Source organism: Symphalangus syndactylus, chromosome 23 (assembly GCF_028878055.3).
Source record: "Symphalangus syndactylus isolate Jambi chromosome 23, NHGRI_mSymSyn1-v2.1_pri, whole genome shotgun sequence".
In the NCBI taxonomy this organism is placed as follows: domain Eukaryota; kingdom Metazoa; phylum Chordata; class Mammalia; order Primates; family Hylobatidae; genus Symphalangus; species Symphalangus syndactylus.
This window is the reverse complement of record NC_072445.2, coordinates 57895128-57919666: the sequence shown is the minus strand read 5'-3', so window position 1 is coordinate 57919666 and position 24539 is coordinate 57895128. Positions and strand designations below refer to the sequence as shown.

Sequence of the window (24539 nt, the reverse complement as noted above, 5' to 3'; positions counted from 1 at the left end):
TCTGCTGAACTCAGGCGCTCTCCTGAGTTTTTCTGGTAGATACGGTAGAAGAATTATTTGTGGGGATTGCAGCTCATGTCATTAACCCACCTGGTCTTCACAATTCTGCCTTACTGGCAACAAACAAGGATTCCAGACCAAGGTCCTTTGTGGTGACTGTTTTTAAGGGAATGGCTCTTTAATTCAGAAACCAGTTGAAATGATCATTAAGAAACAGAATGCAAAGATAGCAGGGCACTCTGGAAACTGTAGCTGCTTATTGTGCTTAGAGATTCCCAGGCATGGATAAAAGTAAATGAAGTTTCTTTTCCAATTAAAATAAATCTGGGGTAGTCGGGAATTATCTATGAATACTGATAATCTTTTTAACTTTTGAGCTTGACCCCAGAAACAGATGATGCTTTTGCATTAAATAATGACCTTTAAGATTATTTCACCACACGGGGCAGTTTCTATTACCTTTCATTATATACATGCTTTATGTGTTAATTCCTCTAAAAATAAAATAACATTTTCCTTTGTACGGTACTTTGCATTTTAGGATTTTAAAGAGTAGAAATTTCCTCTTCTCTTTCTTCAAAATCCCTACCCTCATAATTTGAGTTTTATGTACAATAAATGCTTAACTAATTTTTGCCACATGAGTACATCATAACCTCCTGCACTCATGGGCCTTAGTATTTCCCAAAAGGGACAGGGCTGAGAGCAGGACCCTTGACGTCAGCCTATTTCTCTATTTCTTGTGACTGCCCTTTTTTCTTTCCTTGACCTGTTGCTTTATAATTTAATGCTTAAATTTTGAAAAGGGAAGAAGGGGCAAGCACAAACAGAGCTAATTTAGTTAAGATGAGTTTCATTATGTGGCCTGAAGGAAAACTGAAAAGATATTATATACGTTAAAAAAACCATATTGCAAGTAATGCAGGAAAACATGTTTGACAGATGATAAGCCCAAATTGTAGCCAACAATTCAACCTGGGGAAAATTCCAAATGAGATCTGGTGTGGCTTGGTTAGTTTCATTGATGAGTCTATTGGATAGTCATTAGCTGCTCTTTCTAATACCGTCCAGCTGACACACAAGACCCTGCCCACCAGCCACCACCTTCCTGTGAGATTCAAGAAAAATCAAGAGTGTGTACAGACTGAAATGGTTATAAGCAATCAACACTCTAAATTTGGAGTCAGGAAATCTTTAATGAGCACCCACAAAATGCCACTTATTATACTAGAGTTTCCATGTATTAATATAATGGTTATATATGCAATCAGAGAGCTAGATGTTGCTATTCCCATTTCTTGTAGTTAAGGAAATGTAGTTTTGAGAGGCTGATTAACTTGCCTGTGGTTACATAGCAAGTCATGATTAAATGCATTTAAACCTGATGTTCAAAGTTCCAGTTCTAGGCTCTGAGCTCAACATATCCAGACATTTGGAGAAAAGAACTTAAAAATAAGGAAAATAATAATTTAAAAATAAACACTAAATCAAGTGTGAATTCAGAGCTTCCTATGGGGCAAAATTAACAGGTGACTTTCTCTGTTGAGACCTCTTTAAAAATTTAACATCTTTCATGCAGAAGAATAACAAAAAGTCCCCAAAGGAATTAACAGGACAAAAATAATATGACATTTACCTCTGAAAAAAGACTAATGGAAGTCAATTTCTGTGTTCTGAGATGAGGAAAATTAAGAATTCCTTGTGAAAGTCTTGACAAAGATATGAGCAGGGTTCCTTACTTTCTGAGTAATAATTAAAACAGGTCCAAGTTAGAGCCACTGGTGGTAATTAAAAGACACACACACACACACACACACACAGAGAGAGAGAGAGAGAAGAGAAGAAGAAAAGAATGTTTTAGCAAGGATCAACACCCTTGCAAAAATATTCACTTCAGAAGTGCTATTTGGATTTCACCTCGTCACTACACAAATGACAAATGGCACTGAAAAACTCGTCTGGGAGGTAATGGGAGCTACATAAGGAAACAGGGTCATGTCATCAGAGAGAGAAAATGAGAAATCTGAGCTTAAAAGGAAGTAGACTCAAGAAATGATTCTCAAATGGAATGTCAAGTTTCATCAGGTTCTCTATCATCCTACACTTAATAGGTAACAGAGTGGCTGTTATCATGAGATTTTGGAATGAGTTCAAGACAGAAAAAATGTCCAGGAGTGTATTAACCTTGACAGTATTAATGGAGGGAAGGACATTGCAAAGGTTGAATCAAAAAGCCTGCACTGCCTGGTCTTGAGCATCCTCAAACCATCCACAGGAAAAGATGTATGAATGACAAGTCTCTAGACTCAGTCCTGGACCACGGTAACTTTGTGTGAGTTGCCACGTTCTAGGCAAATCCCTTGACTCCTCTGTGTCTCGGTTCGTTTAACTACAGAATGGTACAAAAAGATACTCAACATTTGATAAATTGTGTTTCATGGAACACAAGTCTATGAGACCTTAATGGTGTCCCACAAAAAAACACCAGCCAACCATATTTGTGATTAAATTAAGTTTGGAAAGTAAAGGTTTCAACAGAGTTTAAAAAGTTTATTGTAGACCTTCTCAGAGCCATTAAAAGGCTACATTGTAATTCGATTCTTTGAGAAAATAGTACCATAGTCATATATACAGAAACAAATGAAATGTTATACCCCACCTACATAATGGAGGTGTTGTGAAGATATCTAATGAGATAATAGATCTAAAAGCATTTAGAATGAAGCACTACATGAACATTAGGCATTTTAAAATTATTCCCAGTGATTTCAGGTTTTAGGGACTGCCAGGCAGCACTGAGGTATAATGGAATTTTCTACACTAAGGATCTTTCTTCGTAGCCAGCCACCTGAAGGCAATGGATATAGTTGGGAAGAAGGGAGTAGGATGCTAGGGTTCATTAGGAATGCTGCAGGTCTAGAAGAGTGATTCTCAGAACACTGCCGTCAAAATTACCTGGGCTGCTTATTTATGCATTCATATTCCTGGTTCACTAGATCTGAGATGGATTAAAATTCTTAACAGGTACTTCAATTGATTCTTATATGCGCTAAATTTTGAGATCCACTAGTCTGAAGAGACAGCACAGTTGACAGCCTCCAAAACTTTTCAAATTCATGTAAGTCCTTTAGGGATATTCTAGTGATGAAGTGGTAACGAATTTCACCCCTAGTGGAAGGCTTATTAGCCAGGTGGTCTGATTGATACCAGAGGAGACTTTTCACTTTTAAATAACTTTATTTGAGCCCATGTTCTGTGCCCCAAAAGAATGCTATTAGTATATGCCTATTAATCTTTATAAGTCTGTATTATCCCCATTTTACAGACAGGAAGCTGATGGGACTTTCCTAAGGTCACACAGTGAATTTGTTAGAAACCTTTTAGTTGCAAGTAAAAGAGAACCCCACTCAACCTAGTGTAAATAAAAAAGAGAATTTATTACTTCGTGTAAGGAAAATATTCAGGGTTTAATGGTTTCAGGCAGGGCTGGATCCAGAAGACCAAGTGATGTAATGAGGTTTCAGTTTCATTGAGTCATCTCTGTTCTCTTTGTCTCTGTTGTGGCTCAATTCTCAGGCAGGCTCTGCCACTAAAGTGGCTGAAAGGAGTGGGCATGGTGGCTCACGCCTGTAATCCCAGCACTTTGAGAGGCTGAGGTTGGTGGATCACTTGAGGTCAGGGGTTCGAGATCAGCCTGGCCAACATGGCAAAACCCTGTCTCTACTAAAAATAATTTGAGCTTTCTTCTTAAAGCTCAAATTAGCTGGGCGCGGTGGTGCGTGCCTGTAATCCCAGCTACTTGGGAGGTGGAGACACAAGAACCGCTTTAACCTGGGAGGTGGAGGTTGCAGTGAACCAAGATGGAGCCACTGCACTCCAGCCTTGGTGACAAAGTGAGATTACGTCTCAAAAAAAAAAAAGGGTGGGGGTTGGGGAGGCTGAAAGATTATCTGCAGCTCTATAGGACAGGGGTTGACAAGCTATGGCCATGCAGGCCAGATGCTTATTTTTATTAATAAAGTTTTATTGGAATACAGACATGCCCGTTTGGGCATATTAGTCTACTGCTGCTTTTACAGTGCATCAGCAGAGTAGAGTACTTCAACAGAGCCTATATGGTCCATAAAGCCTAAAGTACTTACTATTTGGCTTAACAGAAAGAGTCTGCTCACCCCTGCAGGGGAAACCAGGCTTTGTTGAGGTGGAATTTGAGTCTGTGAAAGGCACTATTTATTTAACTGCAAGAAGAATATCAGACCCTAGGGTCTAAGGATTTAAGATGAAAAAAGGGTCTACGTTATTTAAAGATTGTTGCTTTGGATTAACACAAGACTTGGGAGTTTATTTACAATTTAAATAAGTTCTGTTGCCAACACAAATGTATTCTATAGATTAAATGAACAGCAGAATGTTTTATAAGTTTTTGTAGTCATTATATATGTTAGTGGTTGAAGGATACATTCCTGGTAGATAAAACAAGAATTTTGTACTGACTATCTATGGAAGAATTTTGATAATAATATCTATTAGCTCAATAAGTCTAACAATATAGAACCTGTATAATTTTAAATTTAATATTTTAAATTTTATAATTTTAAATTTAATATTTTAAATTTTATAACTTTAAATTTAATGTTTTAAATTTTATAATTTTAAATTTAATGTTTTAAATTTTATAATTTTAAATTTAATGTTTTAAATTTTATAATTTTAAATTTAATGTTTTAAATTTTATAATTTTAAATTTAATGTTTTAAATTTTATAATTTTAAATTTAAATAGGAACTTTCCTCCCTACCTGTCTGGTCCGTTCACAATGTGCTCTCTTCATTGCCTTGTGTTCATGGAATAGAAGTATCTTCATCCTTCCAACACAGTTCTTAGGAAATATGAAGTATTTGACATAATAGGACCGTTTCTTCTCAACGCTTATGAATCATCATTGTGACCTGCAGATTCTTCTAATATTAACCAAGGCTAAATGAAGATGTTTTAGTTTGTGACCCCTACTCTGACTAGGCTTAGAGCCTGTGTAATCTGCAATCCCAGTTGAAAGAGCATGTTTATCAGTAGTTCCAACAAATTCCAGCCTTAAGTCTCATTGCCTGGCCAAGCTCAATGGCTCATCCCTGAATTAATTACTGTGGGTGGAGGGTGGAGATGCAGTGCTCTGATTGGCCAGCACTGGGTCACATGCCCACCTCTGGCGTCAGGACGGAGATGAACTTCCTGAACCACCCAGAGTGCCAGGAGAGGAGGAATGACTCTCCAGAGGAGAATTAGGAAGCCCTTGCCACCTAGTGGGGGCCAGAAAGAACTCACCTCCACCAGCAGCTATTAGGTGGTAGATTCCGGATCTGGACCCACATCGTCCTGGTTTCATAATATTTTTCCCCTATACACGATGGTTAGCATTTTCTAAGTGAAGCAGATCTGAGCCTATTCCAGGCCTGACTGGCACCCGCTGAGTTCATAATTGCAGCTTGAGCACAGGTCCTTAGTAGATAATGTCCTACCGGTTCTTCTTGTCCTAGTGATCTAGGGCGGGTATTCTCCAGTGCACCTACAGACAGGTGTACATCTATATTATGACATTTTATGGTAAGACAGCTCCTCTTTTCTCTTGCTACAGTAGGTTCAATTTATAATTGGCATCTGTTTTGCAGCCTTTTCAAAACAGCAGCTCATTTCCTCCCTCATCCCTGAAGCCCTCCTATGACTTTAGTGAGTAATACAAAGATTCAAAAAGCCAGACGCTCACACATCGAGGAGACATTCTTGCAATGTCTTAATTAAAAGCATGTGTTTCTCTTCTTTCCAGAATCACTTTTTCCTATTCATTAGTCCCTTCTCAATTTCTCCAGCTCTAAAATGGGGATAATATATAGCCCTCGCTCACAACTTTAATTTGAGGATTATGTAAGGTAACACATTTTAAGTGCTTAGATCAGTGTCTGGAATAGACTTAGTGACTGAAAAATGTTAGCTGTTATGGATGCTGTTATCGTCATCGTCATCATCAATGATCATCTTTACCGTCATAATAGTCATCAGCACCGATACCTAAGGAAGCACTGTACCGTTTACAATCCCCCCTCCTGTTAGGAGGAAACGCAGAGTCCCATAGACCACATTAGTCATGTGGCCTCTTTCTGATACAGTGGCCTACAATTCCAAAACCAGGAGAGCTACCCTCTTGCTTTCTTTAAAATTAGTACATCTTAGGGCACCAGGATTTATGGATGCTCTTGTATTCTTCTTGACTGTCAATTCATGCTTCAGGAACAAATTAACAGAAACATGACTTGGGCCATCTTTGGATCTATGGATCCCTGAGTTTCCCTTCCTTCCCATCTCCCCGCATTGTGTGTCAGCACAGTGTTTTCCCAGGGGGCCACTAAAGGGCAGCTCTGCCTGTTCACAGTGCAGGAGGCAGCAGTACACCTATGATGAAAGCATCCCTAGGGACTTGCTCCCGGCAGTGAGGAGAGCTGCCTTTACCAGGCAGAACTCTGTAGAAGCCAGAGACAAAGGAGGAAGTTGGCCAGGAGCCTGAGCAAATCCGCTGAGAAGTTTGGGTCCAGGTATGCGCAGCCTCCCTCCCTTCTCCCACCACTCCCAGCCCACAGGACTCTATCATATAGGCATGCACACACTATTGGTTCTTCCCCCATGAGCACTGCCATTCTTGTAAGCAGTAAGATTGATAAGCAACTCTCTCAATGTAAACATTGACCTCTCCCTCCAGAGATGTAGTGGGGAAGACTGCCAAATGTCATGATGTGGCAGAATGGTTGCGTCTGGGGTGTGGGTGTTGTTTTGTGTGGAATGTAAGTGGCATTTCCTCTGATGGTTCCTAGGTAGAAAAGATAGCCACCTGTGTGTCCAAGCAGCTGAGGAGCACCAGAGCTCCCTCCTACCCATCCCCACCGGGACTTGCATTACTCAAGTCATCCAGTCTTTGGATTCAGACAGATAAACCCTTAGTTAAATGTTGCTGTCTCATTACCATATGCTCAGCCAGTATCAGTGTCCACAGCTTCGTGATAATACATAAATTGGATCCCTCTTTGACTGGATGCTAAGGGATGGGGAGGAGGAGGGTGATGCACAGAGGCGCAGAAGAGCCTGAAAGGAGGAAGTGAGGGCAGTGAAGGTCAGTGATCCTCGTACTCACCGATGTTAACATGAGTACTCTCTCAGGCATCGTGTCTGTGTTTAATAGCTCTTGGACAACATGGCCTTGTTGATTTATCTCCCAACTCCTTCATGGTGTATATTTTTCCTTTAACCAGGCAACCTCTCTGTGCTAAAAGAGTCTCTTGTCCCCATCGTTTTCCCTCTTTAATGCCCAATCCTTGTCCCATCCACTCCCCACTTTATGTCCCCATCCCATTCCTAATGAAACCAGGTAGGCACTCTGGATTTTTAGAATAAACATGTTTTACTCTTTAAAAAAAAAAAATCAAAAAACAACAACAAAAAAAATTCTAGTTAATCAATTCTAGGTTGTCAGAAACTCTTCCAAGAGATCCAGCCTCTATAAGTATATGGCATGACTTATTCTAGAGTGAAAAAGGAAAAATAGTGTCCTCATATGCCTGACAATTCACATCAACCCTTCATTTATTTATGATAAGGTAGCTCTGAAAGTGACAGTACATTTATAAAAGGGACCTTTCTAAATGGCTGGGCACCTGTGTGGCATCATTTTGCAGGGGAGGAAAAGGCAGCGCAGGCTGGCCGTGGTGGCTCACACCTGTAGTCCTAGCACTTTGGGAGGCCAAGGTGGGCGGATCACATGAGGCCAGGAGTTCAAGACCAGCCTGGACAACATGGTGAAACCTTGTCTCTGCTAAAAATACAAAAATTAGCCGAGTGTGGTAGTGCGCACCTGTAGTCCCGGCTACTCAGGAGGCTGAGGCATGAGAATGGCTTGAACCTGGGAGGTGGAGGTTGCAGTGAACTGAGATCACGTCACTGCACTCCAGCATGGGTGACAGAGCAAAGCCCTGTCTCAAAAAAAAAAAGCAGTGCTGCTTCAGCATAGTGAGCTGACAGCCTACCTTACCTCCACTCTGATCTTTGGTTCCCATTCCTAGGATGGTGAAATAAGGAGGGTATATAACCCCTTCTAATCACAAGCAAAAGTGAAGGTTATCAGATCCTGCAACATAAACGTTCTGTTATTGAGTTCACTTAGGGTTAAGAAACAATCCAATCTATGAGAATCTTAGGTCCTCCAAAAACCCTAGGAGCATTTTTGCACATGGAGAGATCTCCACTGGGATCCCAAATGGGCTGCACTCCTGCCTCTGGTGCTGACTCTGACTAGACATCAGATGGCACAGACACCATGCTGCCTTCATTCCAGGTTGCTCCCTGGGATACTGTATGACTAGCACTTTCTAGGCCAGCAGAAAGCCAAGGTGGTGCCATCCTCGCACATGCCTTTTGAAAGCCAAACCACCAGGAGAAATATGGTGCACCTGAGGTGCGCCCCAAGCCCCGGCCCAGCTCCTCCCACTGCGTGACCTAGGAGCCCACCAAGAGTAATCCCAGGCTGCCACAAGGACTGGGGTTCAGAACACCATCAGGCCTGGGTACTTTGGTTCTTGTTCATTAAAATCATGCATACATTTTCTTACTGGCCTTTCTAAGGAGAAAGAAAAATCATCTCCCAATAATTTCCACCCTGTGGATAAAACAAAACCCAGTTTTGTCATAAGTGGGAGCCCAAACTGTGTGATCCTTTAAAGAGTGTTCTCTTGGATGGTAGAGCAGGAAAGACCCCAGGAGTTTGCTTGCCCATGGCTCGCTCCTCACTCCAGCCTTCTGAAGGAGCTCAGCTGCCCAGCTTCCAACGTTTTGATTCAGCATGCTTAGTCCTGGCAGTTGACATTCAAGCCGATTCATGTGTGGCTCAGCATTTTCTCCAGACAGCATGAGGTAGCCACCGTTGAGCAGGCCAAAGTGAAGCTGTCTTTACATGCTCCATTTCCGAAAAAGGCTGTTTGTGATTTCAAAACATGGCAGGCTGCGCCCTGCTCTCCCACTTGCCTTCATCCCTTTCTTTCTCTGGTTCCTGCAGTGGGAGACCACTTTATTCTGAGCCCTGTTTTTTTGTTTCACGTCTTTGTGTGTGTGTGTGTGTGTGTGTGTGTATGATGGAGTTTCACTTTTGTCACCTATGCTGGAGTGTAATGGTGCAATCTTGGCTCACTGCAACCTCTGCCTCTTGGGTTCAAGCGATTCTCCTGCCTCAGCCTTGGTAGCTGGGATTACAGGCACACGCCACCACACCCAGCTTATTTTTGTATTTTTAGTAGAGACAGGGTTTCACCATGTTGGCCAGGCTGGTCTTGAACTCCTGACCTCAGGTGATCCACCTGCCTTGGCCTCCCAAAGTGCTGGGATTATAGGCATGAGCCACCGCACCAAGCCTTCCCTTCCTTTTCAAACTGTGTTCATAAGTTGGCTCACTCTTGAGCCATCCTCACACTTAAGCCCTCCAATATCATTATCTGATGGCAAAGCTAGCCCCCATCATCAAATGAATTGGAGAAAAATGTAATGGGGTGATTAAAATATAAATCAACTAAACCTAATGTGATCCAGTCTGCTCAATAATCTACTGAATTTAAGAGCTAAACATCATGAATTTCATAATAATACTTATTAAGGATTCATTTAACTATTGAGTTATAATTATACCTTTATAATACCCTCTGTTCCTTGCCACTCTCGTTTTTTCAAAGGCACTTCTAATTTCATATCATTATTTTAATGGGGCAATTTCAGAATAGTTTGTATCCATTTCTTAAAGATGTGATTATGGAAAAGCCTTTTGGTTCTCATGGCACTTTTTTTTTAAAGACAAATAACGATACATATTTTCATACCTCTGAAGATGTGAGGGAATGAACTGAATCAAATGCAGTTATCCAGTTATCTATTTAATAAGTCATTATTGAGTGCCAACTATAAGAAGCAAACTCCGTATCAACCCTGAATAATTGCTATCTTGATTTTTTAAAGGATTCTGTATATAATCTCTCTTTAACTTTTAGCAGATGTTTTATGTTGGCCGAACTCAGAGAATTCTCAAACTGAATATTTTAAAAACTTCACCTTTTGTGTCTTAGGCTGTTTTGAGAATCAAAGAATGATAGGAAATCTTCCAACCAAACGCAGATACCCATCCCCTTGAAGCCCACTGGGATCCAGAGATCCCGGCATGAGTGCTTCTACAAGGAGTATTTCATTTTGGCTATAACACGTGTTTAGAGAAGTACTAGAAAATCATTCTGAGCAGCTTACTCAGGTTGAGAGTAATAAGTCAGGTTGTTTTAATATAAAAAATAGGTTATTTCATGGAAGAAAAAACTTGAATAAGTGATTCTTGGCCTTGTCTGAAGGCCAATACAGGAAATTAGAACTTCCTACTGTATGCTGTGGGGAGCCACCTGCAGTTCCTACAAGGAACAGGCTTCTAGTAAAAGTATCCAATACAGGTTTGAAGGTAGGAGAGTAAGTCTGGGAATATAGGTTTGGAGACTTGTAAAATCTGGACAAAAGCAACAACAAGACTATACACCAAGGTAAGAAATGAGGGGAAAGGATGAGTATGAAAGAGGAAGTGACCTGTGAGAATCAGACCTCTGGACTCTGGTGACTTTGCTTCTCTCCTGGACTCAACACCTCTTTGCTGTGGTTTCCCGCAATTATCACTACTTGGGTGGCTCTGCTGACATTGTTGAAGAAGCACCAACTCGAGCAGCTGATGCCATTTAAAAAGCAGAATGCTCAAATTCAGTGTTACTTCTGAGGCCATTTACTTGCCTGATTTGATTTCCTTTTTTATTCCTTGTGGTAGCTGTGTTGTTGTTATTGTTACCACTCTCCTCAGCCGTTCCATGACCCATACTTAAAACCTTCTGAATCTTTTATCTTCCTCCCTTAGCCTCCAATAATCTGTTCTTTTACCACTGCTGCTAGATTAATCTCCCTGAGGCCCACATCTGATCTATGCCATTTGTGATCAGAGACCTCAGTTCAAACTTTCAATCACTCAGCATAAAATCTCCTGATCAGTAATACTTTTGTGCTCTTTTGATCCCGCTTCTTCTCCTTCCTAAGAACCATGTTTCATACATTTCTCAGCCTTTTTTCTACATCTTCGATCTCTCACTTTCCCCTGGCTCTGGCAGCTCAGCCTACTGACCCCCAAATCAAGTCTCTCCTTCCTACCTTGGCAAATTTCCTCTCAATAGTTCTTCGTTACCTCAGGAAATAAAGTTCTAACCCCTAAAAAGCCTTTGCAAAAATACTGAATTATCTGGCTGCAAAATTCTTGTCCCCATTGAGCTGCCATCCTATTCTGCTTCTTCCTTTGTCATCAAATTCTTTAAATCATGTAAAATCATCACATTGACATAGTCATGAAAACTAAAAATGTTAGCCATTCTTACTTCCTGGTACTTCCTCATGTTTATCCAGAGAGTTACCAAATCTGCTGATTCTCCCACCTGGCTGAATCCCATCTTTTCTTCCTATCCTTCTGTCATGCCCCTGCTTGAATCCTAGTTACCGTGATTGCAGTGTCCTCCTGATTGTTCTCTCTGTCAAGGATTTCCCCATATTCCAAGTCAGGTTACCTTTGCTGCTGCAACGATCTTCCTAAGAAACAAATCTAATTGCATCCTCATCATGTACCTTCTCGATCAGGCTGACCACCCCCATTCCACCCAAGGTACTCTTGAACTATTTTACCAGGTTCCACTCATTATTTTTTTCCCCAAAGCAAGTATCTTCTGGCATACTCTATAATTTATTTGGCTTCAGTGTTTGCTGTCTGCCCTTCACCATACCTCTGCATGTGAGCTCTATGAGTTGGTATTTTTATCTGTTTTGTTTACCATCATAGCCTAAGCATCTGGTACAGAGTGGACATGCAATACATTTTGGTTGAATGTGATAATACCAGTTTCCCATTTTCAAATTCTCCTTGTCCCTCTGCTCAAACCCCAAATGCCAATTCATTCCAAGGGCTTACATGATCTGGTTCCAGACCCTCCAACCCCTGTCTCTCTCCACTAGTGCTTCATCTCACCTCACGTCACAGGCTGACAGTTGACTGAGTTCCTTGAAGTCCCTAGACGTTCCATGCCTTCTTCCCTCTCTGTTCCTGTTGGGTCTGTTTCTCCTCCCAGGGATCCACTTCTCCTTCTTCCCCTTGCCAGGAGAACAGTCCCTCCTCTTTCAAAACTTAAGCCCAAAGTGACCTCCCTCGAGGTCTTCTCCAATGCTGTGAAGCATAATTAGTTGCTCTCTCCTCTTCGCTTACACTGAGTTTTACATTGTAGCTCTGTTGTGGTATGTTCTTACACACTGATCCCTCTATGTCCTCCTTGGGACTCTGTGCTCAAGACCAGTTTTCCTGTGTGTCTTCCCCAGAAATGATCAGAGTATCTGTCAGAGATTTAAGTGGCCACTTAATTAAATGATTGAAAAGAGGAGCTCCCAGTGCATTGAACCAGGTAGTAAAGGTTTAAGTGCCCTCTTCACTGCAGCATGTCCAAATCATCACTACCCTCACCCCTAAACCTGTGCCCTCCCCTGTCTTCCTTGTCTGTATGAATGAAGGATACCACTCTGCTGACCTGAATCTGGGAATTGCCAATGATCTGCCTCCAGTCCTTCTGGTCACTCAATCAGTCACTAAGTTCTTTTGACTTTGCTTCCGACGTGTCTCTCAATTCCATCTACTTTCTTTCAGTCCTGCTGTGAGGAGCTCTTACTAGCTTATCACATCTGTCACCAATACAACTGCCACAGCACACACTCAAAATTCCATATGTATTGAATGAATGGATCTCCTGAGTTAAAACTATGTTCAGACCATAACAAGCAGACTATCATTTTTATATGGTCATTGGCAGGTTGAACTTGCAAGGAATGCATAGGTTGCAGAAGTTTGGATGATTTTTTTGAGGGAACAAAGTGGTTTGGGATTTGCCACGGCTTCAGATAACATTTTGCTTTCTGGGAAGTTGAATTCCTTCCACGCCCTCAATTTTGCCAAAGAGCTTATTTTCTCCGATTATTCCTTTCTTAAAAATTCAAGTTGGGGTATTGGAATCTGTAAATATGGAAAAGAGTTTGTTTTATTTCATGTGGTAAAAAGAGGGTGGGATGATTGTGGCCTTTAAGGAAGGGTCCACTAGGCATTATGAGATTGAAAGTCTGAATATGCTCAAGTGTTTCATTATTGGGATTAGCATAGATTTTCCCTAAAGATACCCCCAGCTCTCAATTTCTAATAATTTTTTTTTAAGAAAGACTCCAGGAAAAGAAAAACTAGTGGAATTAAGACAATTGTAAAATCTAATGGAAGTGTGAGTGACTCTAAAATCGATCAGTAATCCTAAAGTACAGTCACTTGCTTAACAGATTTCAGTGCTGCTGAAGGTCTAGGTAAAGCCAGCTAGTGGGAAGTAGACAGCAGTGGGTATTGGAGACGTTGGCTTTGGAATAGACAGTTGATAAATGTTTTCTCCCTTCTTTTTTCTCAGTAGACAGTGCTGTAGTGATTACGTCTGCCAAGTCTTATTTGAGAAATTGCCGAACCAGTAGTTACACTGACTCTCATTTGAATCTTCTGGTGGCCTCTCCCTGTTTTGGGTGGTAGTCCCTGGTTTGTCCAGAGAGCTCTCCTCCTCTTTCTCTTCCTCCTCCAGCCTATGTAGAAGTTGAGCAAATTTGGTTGGGGTGTTTTGAATTTCTAGGGGTTGGCCAACTGTCCTCAGCCTTCAGAACACAATGGTATGACTTCCATTCCAAAAGGCAAAGAGAAACTCTAGTCACGTGGTTTCTGTTATCTGTAACCATGGAAAACGTTGGCCATCTGTGAGGCTCCCATTTTAACACTTTTTTTCTCTCTTTATTTTCATCTCTTTCTTGGAAATAACAAGCTGAGGAAGTGGAGAGGCTGGCGGCAATGCGTTCTGACTCCCTCGTCCCAGGCACCCACACCCCACCCATCCGCAGGAGAAGTAAGTTTGCCAACCTGGGAAGGATTTTCAAGCCTTGGAAATGGAGGAAGAAGAAAAGCGAAAAGTTCAAACACACGTCAGCAGGTAAGATGATTTGTTTTTTCATTTCCCATTTGGGTGTTTGTTGCCTTCAACTCTACTATCTTAATAGAATTTAATTGCAATAGGCTGTTTGAACCAATGGAGGAAAAAATATCAAGCCTTGGAATTGCTCTTGTCTTTAAAATTGTTTCAATATGATCAAGAATGACTTTTTTTTTTTTATTATACTTTAGGTTTTAGGGTACATGTGCACAATGTGCAGGTTTGTTACATATGTATCCATGTGCCGTGTTGTTTTGCTTCACCCATTAACTCGTCATTTAGCATTAGGTATATCTCCTAATGCTGTCCCTCCCCCGTCCCCCCAACCCACAACAGTCCCCGGAGTGTGATGTTCCCCTTCCTGTGTCCATGAGTTCTCATTGTTCAATTCCCACCTATGAGTGAGAACATATGGTGTTTGGTTTTTTGTCCTTGCGATAGTTTACTGAGAATGATGTTTTCCAGTTTCATCCATGTCCCTACAAAGGACATGAACTCATCATTTTTTATGGCTGCATAGTATTCCATGGTGTATATGTGCCACATTTTCTTAATCCAGTCTATCGTTGTTGGACATTTGGGTTGGTTCCAAGTCTTTGCTATTGTGAATAGTGCCGCAACAAACATACATGTGCTTGTGTCTTTACAGAAGCATGATTTATAGTCCTTTGGGTATATACCCATTAATGGGATGGCTGGGTCAAATGGTATTTCTAATTCTAGATCGCTGAGGAATCGCCACACTGACTTCCACAATGGTTGAACTAGTTTACAGTCCCACCAACAGTGTAAAAGTGTTCCTATTTCTCCACATCCTCTCCAGCACCTGTTGTTTCCTGACTTTTTAATGATGGCCATTCTAACTGGTGTGAGATGGTATCTCATTGTGGTTTTGATTTGCATTTCTCTGATGGCCAGTGATGATGAGCATTTTTTCATGTGTTTTTTGGCTGCATAAATGTCTTGTTTTGAGAAGTGTCTGTTCATGTCCTTCGCCCCCTTTTTGATGGGGTTGTTTGTTTTTTTCTTGTAAATTTGTTTGAGTTCATTGTAGATTCTGGATATTAGCCCTTTGTCAGATGAGTAGGTTGCAAAAATTTTCTCCCATTCTGTAGGTTGCCTGTTCACTCTGATGGTAGTTTCTTTTGCTGTGCAGAAGCTCTTTAGTTTAATGAGATCCCATTTGTCAATTTTGGCTTTTGTTGCCATTGCTTTTGGTGTTTTAGACATGAAGTCCTTGCCCATGCCTATGTCCTGAATGGTATTGCCTAGGCTTTCTTCTAGAGTTTTTATGGGTTTAGGTCTAACATGTAAGTCTTTAATCCATCTTGAATTAAGTTTTGTATAAGGTGTAAGGAAGGGATCCAGTTTCAGCTTTCTACATATGGCTAGCCAGTTTTCCCAGCACCATTTATTAAGTAGGGAATCCTTTCCCCATTGCTTGTTTTTGTCAGGTTTGTCAAAGATCAGATAGTTGTAGCTATGCGGCATCATTTCTGAGGGCTCTGTTCTGTTCCATTGATCTATGTCTCTGTTGTGGTACCAGTACCATGCTGTTTTGGTTACTGTAGCCTTGTAGTATAGTTTGAAGTCAGGTAGCGTGATGCCTCCAGCTTTGTTCTTTTGGCTTAGGATTGACTTGGCTATGCTGGCTCTTTTTTGGTTCTCTATGAACTTTAAAGTAGTTTTTTCCAATTCTGTGAAGAAAGTCATTGGTAGCTTGATGGGGATGGCATTGAATCTATAAATTACCTTGGGCAGTATGGCCATTTTCACGATATTGATTCTTCCAACCCATGAGCATGGAATGTTCTTCCATTTGTTTGTATCCTCTTTGATTTCATTGAGCAGTGGTTTGTAGTTCTCCTTGAAGAGGTCCTTCACATCCCTTGTAAGTTGGATTCCTAGATATTTGATTCTCTTTGAAGCAATTGTGAGTGAGAGTTCACTCATGAGTTGGCTCTCTGTCTGTGATTGGTGTACAAGACTGCTTGTGATTTTTGTACATTGATTTTGTATCCTGAGACTTTGCTGAAGTTGCTAATCAGCTTAAGGAGATTTTGGTCTGAGACAGTGGGGTTTTCTAGATATACAATCATGTCATCTGCAAACAGGGACAATTTGACTTCTTTTCCTAATTGAATACCCTTTATTTCCTTCTGCCTGATTGCCCTGGCCAGAACTTCCAGCACTGTGTTGAATAGGAGTGGTGAGAGAGGGCATCCCTGTCTTGTGCCAGTTTTCAAAGGGAATGCTTCCAGTTTTTGCCCATTCAGTATGATATTGGCTGTGGGTTTGTCATAGATAGCTCTTATTATTTTGAGATACATCCCATCAATACCTAATTTATTGAGAGTTTTTAGCATGAAGGGTTGTTGAATTTTGTCAAAGGCCTTTTCTGCATCTATTGAGATAATCATGTGGTTTTTGTCTTTGGTTCTGTTTATATGCTGGATTACATTTATTGATTTGTGTATGTTGAACCAGCCTGGCATCCCAGGGATGAAGCCCACTTGATCATGGTATATAAGCTTTTTGATGTGCTGCTGGATTCGGTTTGCCAGTATTTTATTGAGGATTTTTGCATCAATGTTCATCAAGGATATTGGTCTGAAATTCTCTTTTTTGGTTATGTCTCTGCCAGGCTTTGGTATCAGGACGATGCTGGCCTCCTAAAATGTGTTAGGGAGGATTCCCTCTTTTTCTATCGATTGGAATAGTTTCAGAAGGAATGGTACCAGTTCCTCCTTGTACCTCTGGTAGAATTCGGCTGTGAATCCATCATGTCTTGGACTCTTTTTGGTTGGTAAGCTATTGATTGTTGCCACAATTTCAGAGCCTGTTATTGGTCTATTCAGAGATTGAACTTCTTCCTGGTTTAGTGTTGGGAGGGTGTATTTGTCGAGGAATTTATCCATTTCTTCTAGATTTTCTAGTTTATTTGCATAGAGGTGTTTGTAGTATTCTCTGATGGTAGATTGTATTTCTGTGGGATCGGTGGTGATATCCCCTTTTTCATTTTTTATTGCATCTATTTGATTCTTCTCTCTTTTCTTCTTTATTAGTCTTGCTAGCAGTCTATCAATTTTGTTGATCTTTTCAAAAAACCAGCTCCTGGATTCATTAATTTTTTGAAGGGTTTTTTGTGTCTCTATTTCCTTCAGTTCTGCTCTGATTTTAGTTATTTCTAGCCTTCTGCTAGCTTTTGAATATGTTTGCTCTTGCTTTTCTAGTTCTTTTAATTGTGATGTTAGGGTGTCAGTTTTGGATCTTTCCTGCTTTCTCTTGTGGGCATTTAGTGCTATAAATTTCCCTCTACACAGTGCTTTGAATGTGTCCCAGAGATTCTGGTATGTTGTGTCTTTGTTCTCATTGGTTTCAAAGAATATCTTTATTTCTGCCTTCATTTCATTATGTACCCAATAGTCATTCAGGAGCAGGTTGTTCAGTTTCCATGTAGTTGAGCGGTTTTGACTGAGTTTCTTAATCCTGAGTTCTAGTTTGATTGCACTGTGGTCTGAGAGACAGTTTGTTATAATTTCTGTTCTTTTACATTTGCTGAGGAGAGCTTTACTTCCAACTATGTGGTCAATTTTGGAATAGGTGTGGTGTGGTGCTGAAAAAAATGTATATTCTGTTGATTTGGGGTGGAGAGTTCTGTAGATGTCTATTAGGTCCACTTTGTGCAGAGCTGAGTTCAATTCCTGGATATCCTTGTTAACTTTCTGTCTCGTTGATCTGTCTAATATTGACAGTGGGGTGTTAAAATCTCCCATTATTATTGTGTGGGAGTTTAAGTCCCTTTGTAGGTCACTCAGGACTTGCTTTATGAATCTGGGTGCTCCTGTGTTGGGTGCATATATATTTAGGATAGTTCCTCTTCTTGTTGAATTGATCCCTTTACCATTATGTAATGGCCTTCTTTGTCTCTTTTGATCTTTGTTGGTTTAAAGTCTATTTTATCAATGACTAGGGTTGCAACCCCTGCCTTTTTTTGTTTTCCATTTGCTTGATAGATCTTCCTCCATCCCTTTATTTTGAGTCTATGTGTGTCTCTGCACGTGAGATGGGTTTCCTGAATACAGCACACTGATGGGTCTTGACTCCTTATCCACTTTGCCAGTCTGTGTCTTTTATTTGGAGCATTTAGCCCATTTACATTTAAAGTTAATATTGTTATGTGTGAATTTGATCCTATCATTATGATGTTAGTTGGTTATGTTGCTCGTTAGTTGATGCAGTTTCTTCCTAGCCTTGATGATCTTTACAGTTTGGCATGTTTTTGCAGTTGCTGGTGCCGGTTGTTCCTTTCCATGTTTAGTGCTTCCTTCAGGAGCTCTTTTAGGGCAGGCCTGGTGGTGACAAAATCACTCAGCATTTGCTTGTCTATAAAGTATTTTATTTCTCCTTCACTTATGAAGCTTAGTTTGGCTGGATATGAAATTCTGGATTGAAAATTCTTTTCTTTAAGAATGTTGAATATCAGCCCCTACTCTCTTCTGGCTTGTAGAGTTTCTGCGGAGAGATCAGCTGTTAGTCTGATGGGCTTCCCTTTGTGGGTAACCCGACCTTTCTCTGTGGCCGCCCTTAACATTTTTTCCTTCATTTCAACTTTGGTGAATCTGACAATTATGTGTCTTGGAGTTGCTGTTCTCGAGGAGTGTTTTTGTGGCGTTCTCTGCATTTCCTGAATCTGAATGTTGGCCTGCCTTGCTAGATTGGGGAAGTTCTCCTGGATAATATCTTGCAGAGTGTTTTCCAACTTGGTTCCATTCTCCCCATCATTTTCAGGTACACCAATCAGACGTAGATTCGGTCTTTTCACATAGTCCCAAATTTCTTGGAGGCTTTGTTCGTTTCTTTTCATTCTTTTTGCTCTAAACTTCCCTTCTCGCTTCATTTGGTTCATTTCATCTTCCATCACTGATACCTTTTCTTCCAGTTGATCGCATTGGCTCCCGAGGCTTGTGCAATCTTCGCGTAGTTCTCGAAACTTGGCTTTCAGCTCCATCAGCTCCTTTAAGCCCTTCTCTCCATTGGTTATTCTAGTTATCCATTCGTCTAATTTTTTTTTCAAAGTTTTTAACTTCTTTGCTATTGTTTTGAATTTCCTCCCATAGCTTGGAGTAGTTTGATCGTCAGAAGCCTTTTTCTGTCAACTCGTCAAAGTCATTCTCCATCCAGCTTTGTTCCGTTGCTGGTGAGGAACTGCGTTCCTTTGGAGGAGGAGAGGTGCTCTGCTTTTTAGAGTTTCCAGTTTTTCTGCTCTATTTTTTCCCCATCTTTGTGGTTTTATCTACTTTTGGTCTTTGATGATGGTGATGTACAGATGGATTTTTGGTGTGGATGTCCTTTCTGTTTGTTAGTTTTCCTTCTCCCAGACAGGACCCTCAGCTGCAGGTCTGTTGGAGTTTGCTAGAGGTCCACTCCAGACCCTGTTTGGCTGAGTGTCAGCTGCGGTGGCTGCAGAACAGTGGATTTTCGTGAGACCACAAATTCAGCTGTCTGATAGTTCCTCTGGAGGTTTTGTCTCAGAGGAGTACCTGGCAGAGTGAGGTGTCAATCTGTCCCACTGGGGGGTGCCTCCCAGTTAGGCTGCTCGGGGGTCAGGGACCCACTTTAGGAGGCAGTCTGTCGGTTCTTAGATATCCAGCTGCGTGCTGGGAGAACCACTGCTCTCTTCAAAGCTGTCAGACAGGGACATTTAAGTCTGCAGAGGTTCTTGCTGAATTTTTGTTTGTCTGTGCCTTGCCCCCAGAGGTGGAGCCTACAGAGGCAGGCAGGCCTCCTTGAGCTGTGGTGGGTTCCACCCAGTTTGAGCTTCCTGGCTGCTTTGTTTACCTAAGCAAGCCTGGGCAATGGTGGGCGCCCCTCCCCCAGCCTCGCTACCGCCTTGCAGTTTGATCTCAGACTGCTGTGCTAGCAATCAGCCAGACTCCGTGGGCATAGGACCCTCCGAGCCAGGTGCGGGACACAATCTCCTGGTGTGCCATTTGCCAGGCCCGTTGGAAAAGCACAGTATTAGGGTGGGACTGACCCGATTTTCCAGGTGCTGTCTGTTTCCCCTTTCTTTGACTAGGAAAGGGAACTCCCTGACCCCTTGCGCTCCCGAGTGAGGCAATGCCTTGCCCTGCTTGGGCTCACGCACAGTGCGCTGCACCAACTGTCCTGCACCCACTGTTTGGCACTCCCTAGTGAGATGAACCCCGTACCTGAAACGGAAATGCAGAAATCACCCGTCTTCTGTGTCTCTCACGCTGGGAGCTGTAGACCTGAGCTGTTCCTATTCGGCCATCTTGGCTCCACCCCCAATAATGACTTTTATATCCTATGTGTTTTCTTCTATCTCTTGGTTTTTTGTTTGTTTTTAAATTAAAGAACCACCCTTTTAATTTGATCTATGAATAATCTGAATTTAGAACTCCGCCTTTTCTATAATTGAATGCTTTCATTCTGGCATTGATGATGCGTTTATTATATTCATTGTTATTTTCACTATTCCAGTAAAAGTGAAGACATAGCAGAAAACAAGTTATATGGTTACTGGCAGATAAGAATAGGTTATTTCATGGAGGAAAAGCCTTGAATAAGTGATTCTTGGACATAGCAGGAAAACAAAAATACAAATGAATCATTGTAGTGGCAAAGATAACTGTATGGTTTGTGGCTCAATGGACAGCAGAGAAATGTGGGGGAAATGAGCACAGCTGAGGGGTTAAGAGCACAGATCCTGGAGCCAGACTTCCTGGATTTGAATCCCAAATCTGATACTTGCTGGTTATATGATCTTGGTCAGTTCATTAATGCTGTGCCTCAGCTTCCTCATGTATAAAATAGAAGTATGAATAATACCTTACATGAGTTAATATTTGTGGAGAGTTTGTGTGGCATCTTAGGTGGATATTTTTTAAATAAGTAAGGGTGTGCAGAGGGAAACGTGCTACAGGGAAAGACACAGAGTTTTGACTTCGCCCCGTTGGGTCTGTGATCAGATAGTGGAAGAGCTTTACAGATTCTCTTTGGTTTTGGTCTGTTTGGGCTGCCATAACAAAATACCATAGACTGGGTGGCTTAAACAACAGAAATGTGTTTCTCACAGTTCTGGAGGCTGTAAGTCCAAGATCAAGTTGTTGGCAAGATAGGTTTTCGTTTGAGGCCTCTTCTCTTGGCTTGTAGGTGGCAGCCATCTTGCTGTACACTCACATCACCTCTTCATTTTTGTGTGCACAGAGAAAGCATGTAGGTAAGCGAGTGTGAGCAGGCTGTCGAGAGTCTTTCCTTATAAAGACACTAATTCCATCATGAGTGCCCTATCTGCATGACCTCATCGAATCCTAATCACCTCCCAAAGTCCCCTTTCTCCAAATACCAGCACATGGGGAGTGAGGGTTTCAACATATGAATTTGGGAGGGACACAACTAATTCCATGGCACTTTGTTTTGATTTTTCTAATCACATGTCCAGTCATTGCCAGGGCTACCCCAAGGTTTTCATTTCCTTCTTCCCTCTACATCCTCAAAAACTCAACCTGCCTTCTCGCCTGCTCAGAATCATCACCTCTTCCATTTCTTGGGTTTCCTCCATCTTTGCCTCACCCCCAAACTAACCTTGAAATAGGAGATGGGCTTCTTGTACCTGAATATCAGTCCACAGATCTGAGAATCTTAATGCTAATCACTTTTGAGAAAGAAAGAGAATAACATAGAAAAGCTGCAGAGTCTTGAAATCTTAATTCTCATGATAGCCTTGTTTTCTGACTCTGTTTCTTAGATGGAAGCCCCACTATCCTGATGTTATATTTGTTAATTCCTGAGATAAGAATGCATCTCTGAATTTCATAAATTTCTAAATCATTACCCATACAAGTCCCACCACTCTGACTCTGCATTCTCTACTCTCTCAGTCATTGTGCTGGTTCCTTAAGGTGTCACAAAACCTGTAGGTCATTTGTACATCCTTAAAAACAACTGAGTGATTTACAAGTGAGCAAAACTCCAAATGTGTATCCTCCACTGAGACAGAAAAGGGCACTTAGGTCATTGTCTCGGAGAGAAGAAATCTAAATGAAATATATTCTTTAGGTAAAGTAAGATGTAAGACCCTGAAACAAGAAAGAAAATGGGAGTGTTTTGTAACCATTGAAAACGTATGTATGTATAAAACAAAGATGCCATAAGGTCTCTTCGTGACTTTGCTAAGCAAAATAGTTTGTACACACATCTTGGTAATTGTCATTTGTCACCATGAATCCCTGAATGATGGAGTGATGGATGCATTTCCTCCTGGCAAGTCAAGGGCTTTGTTTAGTTCATTTGACAAGGCCAAAAGGCAAAGCCTTGAGGCTTCTCACAGGACCGATTATACCAACTTCTTCAAGACATTGGAAAACATATCACCTGATAGGTGCAAATACAATGGCATCAGATTACTCATGAATTATTAAACATCTTCAAAAGTTTTGTTTTTAAGCTTGTTTGGGAGAAAGAATGAAAACATGTGACAAGCAGAGTTGCTAACCTTAAATCATTCTTATCATTAATGATCATAGCAAGTTCTTGTCACTACTGTGACCAGACTGATTAACGTGGCAGTTGAATGTGACATTTGTATGCAGTTTTGTTTTGTTTTCTTACAGACATTCCGCTCCTGAATTAGAGAAAGTAGAGAATACACCACAGAATATCTTTATATCATGATAGATGGATGGGTGCATGATATAACTAAAGGTATGCTAGTTTTAAAAAAGTTGGCCAGGCACAGTAGCTCACTCTTGCAATCTCAACATTTTGGGCAGCCCAGGTAAGAGGATCCCTTGAGCCCAGGAGTTAAAAACCACCCTGGGCAACATAGTGAGACCTCATCTCTATAAAACAAAATTAACATGGGGACACATGTCTGTAGTCCCAGGTACTCAGGAAGCTGAGGTGAGAGGATTGCTTGAACCCAGGAGTTCAAGACTTCAGTGAGCTGTGATCATGCCACTGTACTCCAGCTTGGGTGACCAGCTGAGACTCAATCTCACACATACACAAAGCAAAATTTTCCATGTGTGTGTAAGAGTCATATCTAAGTAAATATATGTGAGAATTGGTTGATTGAGGGAACGTTCATTGGTTAGCCAATTTTAGCTAGTATACCTATCTTTGTCTTGTATGTATGTGTTGTTAAAGGAAAAGTTATTCATTGACACTTGTTGAAGATAAGGCAGTCTTTATTCAACACCACTGAGAGACGTATAGGGACCACTGCAATATAGGGTCTTGCAGTGGGAGAAACGGTCAGGATTCAACTCTGATACAGCATGGGCAAGTGGGAATTTACAACCAAGGAGCAGAGTGAGGGTCCCTAGGTGGAAAATTACTGAAAGGAAACATCAGGAGTAAGGGGGATTCTGGCTAAGCCAATCTAACAGGATTCTTGCTGAAGACAGGCCAGGGTGATCAGATATCACCTAGGAGATGGTGGGGACTGAGGAAGCTAATGATTAGATAATGAGAATTATCTGATATCGAGGATGGGGAGATTCTGGTTAAACTGACTTACCAGGATCCTTGCTAAAATTGGACAATGGAAAGAAGAACATGGAAGGCCAAAGTCAGGCTCAGTTGTAAAGGAGTTCAGGGTGGGGGAAGGGAGAACGAAGAGAAGTTGGTTAATGAGTACAAAACTACAGTTAGATAGAAGGAATAAAGTATAATATTTCATAATAGAGTAGACTATAGTTAAGAATTTTTTATACATTTCAAATAGCTGGAAGAGAAGAATTGGAATGTTCCAACAAAGAAAACATAACTGTTTGAGATGATGGATATTCCCAATTACCCTGATTTGATCACTACACATTGTATACATGCATCAAAATATCACAGGTACCCCCAAAATATATACAACTATTGTGTATTAATTTTTAAAAAAAGGAAAGAGGAGTTCAGGGGAGCCTGAGTAGAGCTTGGTTAATGAGAAAATCCTGCTCAGTCTATAGCATATCCTTTCATATGTACAATATTATCCACCATTTTAAAAAGAAAGAATAAGTCCATATATTCTTATTATTTATTTGTATTTAGAATTATATCCTTCTTTGAACACACAGAAAGACGTCAATACAATGTTTACTTTGCTTGTTATTGTTTACAGACTGGGTTACATTTATAATTTGCCATGATTAGGTATACTGTGGTTTAACTGTAACTTGTTACAGGGGCTTATGTGTCTCTTTGTAATTAAATTTCTGGGTGTACCTTTATACAAGGAATAAATTACAATATTTGATAGTAGATGGTGTACCTCATACAAGGGGACACTCAGAAATTTTATTTACCAGTTGTATAGCAATAAGAAAACTACATTGGAAAATTATGATTTCAACGTTTCCCTCAATTTTGACATCAGTGATTACA

At 41.0% G+C, this 24539-nt stretch overlaps 1 protein-coding gene across 11 annotated transcripts in view; it reads left to right on the top strand.

Moving 5' to 3' along the window:
* Positions 1–24539, top strand: part of PHACTR1 (phosphatase and actin regulator 1) — a 584673-nt gene that overhangs the window by 324426 nt on the left and 235708 nt on the right. For 10 of the 11 annotated variants that reach the window (XM_055263199.2, XM_055263196.2, XM_055263195.2 and 7 more), the window contains one exon: positions 13974–14138. In XM_055263199.2, coding sequence (XP_055119174.1) covers positions 13974–14138 — 165 coding nt within the window. Of the gene's footprint in view, positions 1–6564; positions 6585–13973; positions 14139–24539 lie in introns of those variants that run through there. The other variant, XM_063632895.1, reaches the window with a different exon arrangement.